This window comes from Haliotis cracherodii, unplaced genomic scaffold (assembly GCF_022045235.1).
Source record: "Haliotis cracherodii isolate W230 unplaced genomic scaffold, xgHalCrac1.p SCAF_20, whole genome shotgun sequence".
Lineage (NCBI taxonomy): Eukaryota > Metazoa > Mollusca > Gastropoda > Lepetellida > Haliotidae > Haliotis > Haliotis cracherodii.
The window spans coordinates 11,744,555-11,756,622 of NW_027266276.1; the positions used below are offsets into that span (position 1 = coordinate 11,744,555).

At 42.3% G+C, this 12,068-nt stretch overlaps 1 protein-coding gene across 1 annotated transcript in view; it reads left to right on the plus strand.

The window, feature by feature from the left end:
* The window catches only part of LOC139470496 (partitioning defective 3 homolog), a 102,616-nt gene that overhangs the window by 84,724 nt on the left and 5,824 nt on the right, over positions 1–12,068 (plus strand). The window contains exons 18-22 of the mRNA XM_071252902.1: positions 188–418; positions 7,698–7,857; positions 8,791–8,925; positions 9,926–10,334; positions 11,643–11,710. Of these exons, the coding sequence (XP_071109003.1) occupies positions 188–418; positions 7,698–7,857; positions 8,791–8,925; positions 9,926–10,334; positions 11,643–11,710 (1,003 nt within the window). The remainder of the gene's footprint in view (positions 1–187; positions 419–7,697; positions 7,858–8,790; positions 8,926–9,925; positions 10,335–11,642; positions 11,711–12,068) is intronic.

The window sequence follows — 12,068 nt, forward strand, 5'->3', positions numbered from 1 at the left end:
AAAACATTTGAGCCAGCTTTGCGACATTGTGTGGAAAAACCACTTTCTTCTCCCTGTTGATAATGTTTTTAAGCCGACACATTGATGTAACAGGTCTGCACCATGTCTTGCGAACTGTGACTAATAATTATTTGGTTAAAATGAAGTCGCAGACTTGCAGACATCTGTTAATGTGGAAATGTTTCAGGTCAGCACAACCGCCCCTTTGCTCAAGCCCAGACTCGGCAGTCAAACCTCAAACGATCGTCCTCTTTCGAAGACTTGGCCTCTGATAATGTTCCTCAGATGGAAGTGGAGGAGATACCAACGTGGAGATTTGCTCGCATTGGGCGACCTCGAGCCTGCAATGATAGTTTCCGGGCTGCTGTAGATCGGTCCTATGATGCACCAACATCGGAACACAACGTTATGGACACATGTAAGACCTATTAATTTGTCAAACTTTTAGGACAACAGTCTTTTTGGATTTTCAATGTTTATCATTTTGTCTAAATATTAATCGTTTTTTATGTAATTAATATTTGTTTTGGGGACAGTAGTATCTACAAGGTTGATTTTGGCATGAAGGTCACATATTAACACAACTAACATTTCAAAGTGACTTTTGTTGGGAAGATTTTTTGTGTAAGGATAAAAGAGTATTTGTAAAAATGTCTTGTTCCAATGTGCAGTGTGTATGGTATGTAACAGATGTTGTTGACTTTAAAAGATGTTTCAGTGCTTATGTTATTGTACTCAATAATCCAGCACTAACTTATCTGTGTGCTTATCATTAGCTTTGGTTAGTCGTGCCACCAAAGTCAGCTAGTTTTCAATGATCCCATGCCCACAAAACACTTTTAATCCATTTGCCGTGATGCACCCAAGAAAGATCACAACGCTAATCAGCAAATGCACGCCTCCTTTCCCAAACAGCTTTATCCACGCTTGTGTCCTGGTGCCCAAATGTTGGTTGGTTACCTTGTTAAGGGCCATCGCCCACTGGTTTACCTGTTTGCTGGTTTGTGTGACGTAGGTTTTGTTTCTTTGATTGTTTAACGCCACACTCAGCAATATGACGGCGGTCTGTATATACTTGAATCTGGACCAGACATTCCAGTGATTGATACCATGAGCATCAATCCACGCAATTGGAACACGATGACATGCTTCAACCAAGTCAGCGAGCCTGACCACCCGATCCCTTTAGTCGCTTCTTACGACAAGCAAAGTCGCCTTTTACGGCAAGCACGGGTTGCCGAAGACCTATTCTACCCCGGATCTTCAGGGGTTGTGACGTTGGTGGATTATTGGTAAATGCACCACCAAATTTCATCCACTCACTCATCCAAGTGCTGAGATCACTTTGTGGAACAGCCAACATTAGCCCAGAAAGTCATTTTTGTCATTTATTTGTAATGCTCAGAATCTTTCCGCAAAAGAAGATTCAGCCTTAAAACTTCACGCTAGTACTCTAGCCCGAGACAACTAAATTGTGCTGAGGTCAAGTAAAAATCCAGTAATGGTTGACCTGTCATCTCCACAATCGAACAGCTGTTATCTATCAATTATGAATTTGTTTGAATTCTTTTACAATGTCATAGTAAAACATGTCGGTAAGATAAAGGCAGCAGATTCGTGGTATAAAACCTCAGACGGGACGGATAAAACCCCATGTACCCCGAGTGATGCTGCAACAATTTATATCATAACAGCATGAATTAGGAAATGTTTAATTCCAATTATGAATTGTTACTGACATTTACTGACTATCGGCCTCTAAGCAGGTCTAGGTACTGGTTAATCCCTGCTAGTCCTCAGCACTTAATTAGACAGTATTTCTAAGGCTGATCTTTCATATTGGCAAAGACCGCCTCCGTGGTCTAATGGTAGAGCGTCCGCCCGGAAAGCGGAAGGTCCGGGGTTCGATCCCCAGCGAGCGTCATACCAAAAGACGTTAAAAGATGGTATTTGTTGTAACCCTGTCTGGTGCTCGGCATTAAAGGGCAAGTTCACACGGAAATGAACCTTTTTTTCTTTTACTTTTTCCACATTAAAAGTGTTAACATAGAAGTGTCATAGACAAAAATATAAAAACATCATATTTAATTAACATATTTTTTGCACTAAAACGATTTATATTTTTCACATTTTCCAAGTGTTCTATTTCCATAACAAAAACACCATGGCTTATGTCCCTTGCAATATGACGTCATTGGTGCCAATTGATAAACATTATGACGTCATTATGCTTTGTTAGAGCCGCTTCACGTGGTGTAGGTACAGTTTTGTGATTCTAGCATCTCAGATGCCAGCCAGAATTGTGTTATGCTGAGTCACCACTGCGCCGGAGTGTGTCGTAGACCATGTTGTTTTACCGCAAACTGGTCCTTGATATCTTTTGCGTTGAGAATAGACAGGGACCCAGTTGAATTGGCACCAATTACGTCATAATCTAAGGGGGATAACTCAGGCCTATTTCGCTCGTAAAACGAAGGCCTCATAACGGCATATCACTTTCACACTATTGTGAGCTTCCTACTTTCACTGTGAAAAAAAATGAGTGTATATTTTCAAACACAGATACTAACTAATTCTAAAATTGCGTTTTGTTTAGAAAAAGAAAGAAAGTGATTTTTGCGTGTACACTTCCCCTTTAAGGAGCTAAAACAAGGACTGGTCGGCTCGGAGTCAGTATACTGTGTCTGAGTGGGGTATTCATGTTAAACTGCGGCATGGTATCTCAGTGAGCTAGCACTATAAATCGGCATCAGTCCGGACTAGTACAAGCAGCCACACACATACACGTGCATGCACGTCGCTATATAAGTGCAATAATCTTGGGACGCGACGTTAAACCCCATTTCACCTCACATCACCTCTTATTGACCTAGTGGTAAGCATTCTCTTGTCACAACGAAAACCTGGCTTTATTTCCCCACATGTACAGAGTGTGAAGCTGACATTAGATAACATGTAATTATTAGTTTGACTTTGGTGTGCATGAAAAGCGATGTCTAAATGTGACGTTACTTGGATATAATCCATGTTTCTGTACTCATGATGTGGAACTGTTGTTTTTTATTTGGCAGCTGGTTATGGTAAGACTTTTTTACTTGTCCCAGTGGTGTAGGTTCTGTTTTGTGTTGTCATGGTAACTGTAACTGTCTCCCTGTCCTGTGAGGAAGTAATCGGAAGTTATCTCCCTTGTCTTGAAGCCTGGCATTAACATGTGTGATGAGCTGATCACTTGGTTTGACTAAACTTTGACAGTAACCATGGTAACTGAGTGTTGTCATTGATTGATGATTTGATTAACACTTGCTATTAATCAGGAAGATGCAAATGTGTATGAAAAGTACTAAAAATGTTATTTGCTTTCTTCAGTATTTGCAAATTTTCGTTCATTGCATAGGAACAATAAGTCAATCATACGAGTGAGTGAGTTGGGTTTAACGCCGCTTTTAGCAGTATTCCAGTTATATCACGGCGTGTCAGCTTGATGTGGGTGGAAAGCCCGAAATGATGCAGGTCTCGGATGTTTACCACTGGTATGGTGTCGACAAACCTAGAAACATAATCAGGGCTAACCGGGATTCGAACCCACAGTCATAGGTTTCTGGCGTTCCCAAGGGACGCAAGACAACTGGGCCACCAGTGCCCCTCATACGAGTAAGGAAAGGTTATTTTTAGTATGTCATATTAGAGTTTCAGCTATCAAATATTTTTTTAGTAAAACAGAACAGACACTGGAAAGTGGTATTTACTCATGTCCATTCATTGCATCTAATGAACAATAGAATATTCAAAGTAAGGAAGTTCAACAGCAGCGTTTTAAATAAGTCGGCTGGTCTGAGATTTGTGAAACCAACATAAATCTGCTAACCCAAATTTTGTAAGCAAATCTCCACTTGGCAGAGTCTTGTTTAATCAACATAACTCCCCTAGTCCAAGATTTGCCAAATCATCGTAAACCAGCCATGCCAAGACTTGAAAAATTAATGTCTCTTTGTTTCTTGTCTGAGATGGACGAGTAAGTAAATAGCAACTCTGTAGCAGATTATATTTGAAAATAATTACTTTCTAACCCTAAACAGATTAGCACAAGTTCATTTTAAGTATGTCACTCTAAAATATTCTGTACTACCGATGAAAACTAAGGGAACTGATGAAATGATAAATGTCTAAAAAGTTCATTTTGGGCGTATAGATCAATATCTGGTGTGTCCACCATGTTAGGCGATACATGCAGACCCCCTTGATGATTAACTTGTGTTGCCCTTGGTAGTGCCTACCGCTCTGCCTGAAGAGCTACTCCAAGCTGGGCCACGTTGCCGGGTGCTGGGTCTCTGACGTACACTCTCTCTCTGCCCGAGAACATCCCACAGATGCTGTATTGGGAGCATGTCAGTGGACTTAACGGGCCAGTCCAATGTCCGTGTGCCTTCTCGTCGGAGAAAATCAGGGATGACCTGGGCAACGGGCCAGTCCAATGTCCGTGTGCCTTCTCGTCGGAGATAATCAGGGATGACCTTGGCATCGGGCCAGTCCAATGTCCGTGTGCCTTCTCGTCGGAGATAATCAGGGATGACCTGGGCAACGGGCCAGTCCAATGTCCATGTGCCTTCTCGTCGGAGATAATCAGGGATGACCTGGGCAACGGGCCAGTCCAATGTCAATGTGCCTTCTCGTCGGAGATAATCAGGGATGACCTGGGCAACGGGCCAGTCCAATGTCAATGTGCCTTCTCGTCGGAGATAATCAGGGATGACCTTGGCAACAGGCCAGTCCAATGTCCGTGTGCCTTCTCGATGGAGATAATCAGGGATGACCTTGGCAACGGGCCAGTCCAATGTCTGTGTGCCTTCTCGTCGGAGATAATCAGGGATGACCTGGGCAAGATGTAGCCTGGCTTTATCATCTTGCAGTTGAAAAGATCCGCCGATCATTCTAGGAAATGGAACCATGGCAGGACACAAGATTTCTCCCACATATAGATTGCCTGTCAAATGTCCATTCACAAAAACGAAATCAGTTTGTCTGTCGTGTGAGATACTGCCCACCCCATGACACTACCGCCCCAATACTGATCATTGTAAAGAATTGTTGCCCTGGCATACCACTCACCGCTACGTCACCAGCAACGTTTTCTGCCATCTCTGAATCGCAAGCCATGGTTCATCTGTAAACATGGTGTAACACAGTTGGCACACAGCCAATCCCTGGTGTTGCCTAGCACACCCCAATCCTCGCTGCCTGGTGCTTGTCCACAGATGAGAAAGTACACTTTTTGACTTGCCAAACATTTGGGCAACTTGGGAGATTAACGTTCCCACTTTATGGTACCCACAATTCTCCATTTTGTCTGTTCATTGAGCTACTGTCTCGGGGGCATTATGAGCGTGTGCTGAGCTCAATCGCATGAGTGTTTGTGATTTCCCCTATAGACAAACACACACTTTGGCTTCTGTGTCTGCATGATGTGGTGTCCATGGATGATGTGACATTTCATCGTGATTAGATGTTGCGTTCAGATGCAAAGCCTCAGTATTGTAAATGAACACCTCAATGATAGCTACATTCAAATCACTAGTTCCCTTATTGTTTGTTGGTAGTATATATATATAATAGTTTATCTATCGGTTGGGTAGCCTAGTGGTTAAAGCATTCGCTGGTCACACCGAAGACCAGGGTTCAATTCCCGACATGGGTACAATGTGTGAAGCCCATTTCTGGTGTCCCCCGCTGTGATATTGCTGGAATATTGCTAAAAGTGGTGTAAAACCATACTCACTATACCCAGAGAGTCACGACCATTGTAGTGCTATGATAAGTATTTTATACTCTGGGAGTTATGACTGTCATAAGTATTTTATACTCTGGGAGTTATGACGGTCATAAGTAGTTTATACTCTGGGAGTTATGACGGTCATAAGTATTTTATACTCTGGGAGTTATGACTGTCATAAGTCTGTTATACCCTGGGAGTTATGACTGTCATAAGTAGTTTATACTCTGGGAGTTATGACGGTCATAAGTAGTTTATACTCTGGGAGTTATGACTGTCATAAGTATTTTATACTATGGGAGTTATGACTGTCATAAGTCTGTTATACCCATTGCGTTATTAGTGTCATAAGTCTGTTATACCCATTGCGTTATTAGTGTCATAAGTCTGTTATACCCTGGGCGTTATGACTGTCATAAGTCTGTTATACTCTGGGAGTTATGACTGTCATAAGTAGTTTATACTCTGGGAGTTATGACTGTCATAAGTCTGTTATACTCTGGGAGTTATGACTGTCATAAGTCTGTTATACTCTGGGAGTTATGACTGCCATAAATATTTTATACTCTGGGAGTTATGACTGTCATAAGTATTTTATACTCTGGGAGTTATGACTGTCATAAGTCTGTTATACCCATTGCGTTATGACTGTCATAAGTATTTTATACCCTGGGCGTTACCTTCCATCATTTTTCAATTTTCAGTTTCATTTTATGTTCATGATTATGTTTTAAGTATTATGCATTTATATCATGGCAGAAGGAAGGAAGCAATGTTCAAATATCAGAAAGTTTGTTACTCTGAAAGCAATACATCCTCAACCTAGATAGCCCCTTTAAGAGGTAGAATGTTAATTAATGCCTTGTTTTCGTGCATGTTGTTTGCATGGGACTGTTTGGGAGGTTTTCCCCCTTTCCCGTAGATGAGGCTGGTAGTTTGTGATGTTGTCTCAGTGAAATTGCATGGATGGACTGTGCAAAACATATCTCCTTCTCCTGAAAACCTGGATTTCAATACTGAAAATGTAGTAAGATATTTGTTTTGGACCAGTATTATTATTAAGACAATGATCCTTGATGGTGTCTTAAAACAAATATTGTGTGAAAGTTACGAATCATGTTCTATTTGGAAAGATAATTTGACTCTGTAGTATAGGTATATTGTTTAAAACAAATGTTTTTATAACTCTGAGACAATAATATAAATATCAATAATAAATCAGATGATTTGATAATTTGGGTATTATTTATTCATCCACAATGAATTTAGAGCCACCACCACCACATAATTATGATTTGTTATAATGAAATAATGATTGACACAGGACTCCAGTTTTAATGAAATGATTGACACACATTTTCATGAAATAATGATTGACAAAGATGCATTTCAATAAAATAATGACTGACATACACATGTTTGATACATTTGTTTAAATGGCATAGTGCTTGACACACACATTTTAATGAAATAATTCTTGACTCACACCTGTTTCAGTAAATATTGATTGACACACACATGTTTTAGTTAACATATTGATGCCAGTTTTAATGAAATCAAGGATGACACCCACCTTGATATAGTATATAATTATTGGGAGACGCATACTGTTTTAGTTAAATAATGATTGGCACTCACCTGGTTTAGTGGAATAATGACATAATTACCTGCTGTTTTAGTGGAATAGTCATTGACACACATTTCCTGTTTTAGTGAAATGATTGACACACTTTTTCTGTTTTAGTGAAATGATTGACACACATTTCCTGTTTTAGTGAAATGATTGACACACATTTCCTGTTTTAGTGAAATGATTGACACACATTTCCTGTTTTAGTGAAATGATTGACACATATTTTCTGTTTTAGTGGAATAATGATTGACACACACTTCTTCATGTGGAATGATTGACACACGCTTCCTGTTTCAGTGGAGGAGGAGAGCATGGACAGCGGATCACTCAATCACACCCAGTCAAATTCTGCCAGGTCTTCCTTTAGTAGCGAAAACACCAATGAAGACTTCCACAGTCTCAGGAAAAAGAAACACAAAGACAAGAGAGGAGGGGGGATCCTCAAGGGGCTGATCAGGTGGGTACTTCCCGGGGTAGAGGTCAGGTGGTACATCCAGGGTTAGAGGTCAGGTGGTACATCCAGGGTAAGGGAACAGGTGGTACATCCAGGGTTAGAGGTCAGGTGGTACATCCAGGGTTAGAGGTCAGGTGGTACATCCAGGGTTAGAGGTCAGGTGGGACATCCAGGGTTAGAGGTCAGGTGGTAGATCCAGGGTTAGAGGTCAGGTGGTACATCCAGGGTTAGAGGTCAGGTGGGACATCCAGGGTTAGAGGTCAGGTGGTACATCCAGGGTTAGAGGTCAGGTGGTACATCCAGGGTTAGAGATCAGGTGGGTACTTCCCGGGGTAGAGGTCAGGTGGTACATCCAGGGTTAGAGGTCAGGTGGTACATCCAGGGTTAGAGGTCAGGTGGTACACCCAGGGTTAGAGGTCAGGTGGTACATCCAGGGGTAGAGATCAGGTGGTACATCCAGGGTTAGAGGTCAGGTGGTACATCCAGGGTAAGGGGTCAGGTGGTACATCCAGGGTTAGAGGTCAGGTGGTACATCCATAGTAAGGGGTCAGGTGGTACATCCAGGGTTAGGGGTCAGATGGTACATCCAGGGTTAGAGGTCAGGTGGTACATCCAGGGTTAGAGGTCAGGAGGTACACCCAGGGTTAGAGGTCAGGTGGTACATCCAGGGTTAGAGGTCAGGTGGAACATCCAGGGTTAGGGGTCATGTGGTACACCCAGGGTTAGAGGTCAGGTACATCCAGGATTTGAGATCAGGGGAAACACTCAAGGGAGCTTCAAGTCCTGTTAGATTGATTGTCTTGGGTTCCGTCCCATACCTACATTGGTAGTTTTGTACTCAACCCATGTACTCTCTATTGGCGATGTATGATAGCGTCTTCATTCACCAAGTTCACTTTCCATGTTGATGGAAATATCCAAATGATTCTACTTTAGGCTCAGCAAAGGACGGAAATCCAGTGAGGAGAATATTCGCAGGTCAAGATCAGCGGAACGGCCGTCTGATAGCGATGTCCGAGCCCGACAGTTGGATCAAGAGAGAGTCTTGCTGGCGCAGCAGGAACAAGAGAGGTAGGATTGATGCTGTGAAGATCAGGGTTCCAATTTGGTCTGCAGCAACCCATGCTTGTCATAAGAGACCACTAGGAGAGTGGGTGGTCAGGCCCGCTACTTTGTTGATGCATGTCAATGTATCCCAATTGTGAAGAATAGTATGATCATGATGTCAATCACTGGATTGTCTGGTCCAGATTTATTTTTTTACAGTCGGATGCCATATAGCTGAAAAATTGCTGTGTGCAGTGCTAGACCACTAAAAAACAACAGAAAAACAAGACAGGTTGGACTGGGGTGAATACACTGATTCAGCTGAAGATGCCCTGTGATTCTTGTGGCCTGATGGCAGTACATTGATGGTAGATCAATTGCTGACATGACTACCTGGCTAGACTGTTGCCGTTTTTTATATATGTATAGATGGAATAAATATTGATAATTAATACCTTCAGTATTTATTTAAACCAGAGCCATTTTGAAGAGATAATTAAGTATCCATCACATAGAGTTACCTCCCTTAATTCCCTCCCATCTCCCAAAGCTTTCTACACAATGTTGAACAGAGTGGAGATGTTAACCTTTAATAAAAGAGGTGAAGGTGTTGTGAACAGGTAAAGCTGTTCATATTGTCGCAATATTGTATAGTGCAATAGATAGATGCCCCCAACCCCATGAAGATCAGCGTTAGAATTTGGTCTTCAGCAACCCATGCTTGTCGTAAGAGGCGACTATGCTTGTCGTAAAAGGCGACTAACGGGATCGAGTGGTCAGCCTTGCTGACTTGGTTGTCCATGTCATCGTCTCCCAATTGTGTGGATCGATGCTCATGATGTCAATCACCGGATTGTCTGATCCAGATTTGATTATTTACAGACTGCTGTCATAAGATGGCATAGTGCTGAGTATGGCATTAAAACAACAAACAAAACAAATGACATGCCCCCAACAGCTACACCTGATGATAAGCACTGGTGAAAAAATGTAAATATCATTCTGAATGATGGACTCATTTCAGAATTAAAGAGTTTGAAGCCAAAAGACGTCAGCAGATGGAAATGCTTGAACAACAGCAGCTGAAACAGCAGCTAAAACAACAGCAGCTGTTGGACCAGCAGCAGAAGCTCATGCAACAGAACAGACCCATGTTTTATGATCCCCAGTATAACCAGGAAGGATTTTCTCACCCAGCCGACCGTGGAAGGGGTGGGGCCGACCATGGGGGTGGGGCTGACCGAGGGGGTGGGGCCGACCGTGGGGGTGGGGCAGACCGAGGGGGAGAACAGCGAGGGGGACAGAGTAGGGCAGAGAAGATACAAAAGCTTAGGGTACAGCATCAGCAGCAGCACCGGGAACGACAGGGGCAGTACCCACATGAAGACGTGGAAGAGTTCTATGAGAGACAGATTCAGGAAGAGGAGAGAAAGGTTGGTGGTGTTGAAGGGTTGTCCTTGGCAGTAGGATCAGATGGTTGACAGGTTGATGGTCAGATGGTTGATGGGTCAAATGATTGACAGGTTGATGGTCAGATGGTTGATGGGTCAAATGATTGACAAGTTGAAGATCAGATGGTTGACAGGTTGATGGGTGAGATGTTTGATGGATCAGATGATTGACAAGTTGAAGATCAGATGGTTGATGGGTCAAATGATTGACAGGTTGATGGGTCAGACAGTTGATTTATGAGATGGTTGATGGGTCAGATGATTGACAGGTTGATGATCAGTTGATTGACAGGTTGATAGTCAGATGGTTGATGGATCAGATGATTGACAGGTTGATGGGTCAGATGATTGACAGGTTCATGGGTAAGATGGTTGACAGGTTCATGGGTAAGTTGGTTGATGGATCAGATGATTGACTGGTTGATGGGTCAGATGGTTGACAGGTTGATGGTCAGATGATTGAAAGCTTGATGCTCAGATGGTTGATGGATAAGAATGTTGACAGGTTGGTGGATCAGAGATGGTTAACAGGTTGATGGTCAGATGATTGACAGGTTGATGGTCAGATGGTTGATGGGTCAGATGGTTGAAAGGTTGATGATCAGATGGTTGATGGATCAGATGATTGACAGGTTGATGATCAGATGGTTGAAGGATTAGATGATTAACAGATTGATTGGTCAGATGATTGACAGGTTCATGGGTAAGATGGTTGATGGTCAGATAATTGACAGGTTCATGGGTAAGATGGTTGATGGATCAGATGATTGACAGGTTCATGGTTAGATAATTGAAAGGTTATGGGTCAGATGATTGACAGGTTCATGGTCAGATGGTTGATGGGTCAGATGGTTGAAAGGTTGATCAGTTGGTTGATGGATCAGATGATTGACAGGCTGATGGGTCAGATGGTTGAAGGATCAGATGATTGAAGGATCAGATGATTGACAGATTGATTGGTCAGATGATTGACAAGATGATTGACAGGTTCATGGGTAAGATGGTTGATGGTCAGATAATTGACAGGTTCATGGTTAGATAATTGAAAGGTTATGGGTCAGATGATTGATAGGTTGATGGTCAGATGGTTGATGGATCAGAATGTTGACAGGTTGGTGGATCAGAGATGGTTAACAGGTTGATGATCAGATGATTGACAGATTGATGGGTCAGATGGTTGATGGGTCAGATGGTTGATGGACCCCTGACTCTGGTTAATGATGCAGTTCACATATATGCCATGTATGTTTACAATGACTTATCACATGTGTGTGCCCGATGTTGTTGCAGAGGATGATGGAGAGGGAGAGGGAGCTGGCAGGAAGACTCAGGCCACCGAGTCGTACAGAGATGGAGAGGTATGTCAGAGACATTGTTAAACATAGTTTGGCAGGTAATAAGGTCAATTTCTATTAATATGCTAGCTCAAAAACTAGTCATCCATATTGTCTAGACGTTTGCATAGACAATTTTAGCTTCTCACACTTGTCAGATCTCAAATGTGAAATTTTGCAAAGGATATTTATGGGTATCATTGGTAGCAGTCTGTATGGTGGTAGTGGAGGGATGGTTAGGTCGTGCAACTAAGTCATTTGATTACGTGGAAAACTAATTATTGATGTGGATTTTCCCTGAATATTCTGGCTATTTCTTTCTTGTGCTAAAACAAAATGACGTTATGCATTGTTCGATAACATACAGGGAACCCCTATTTAT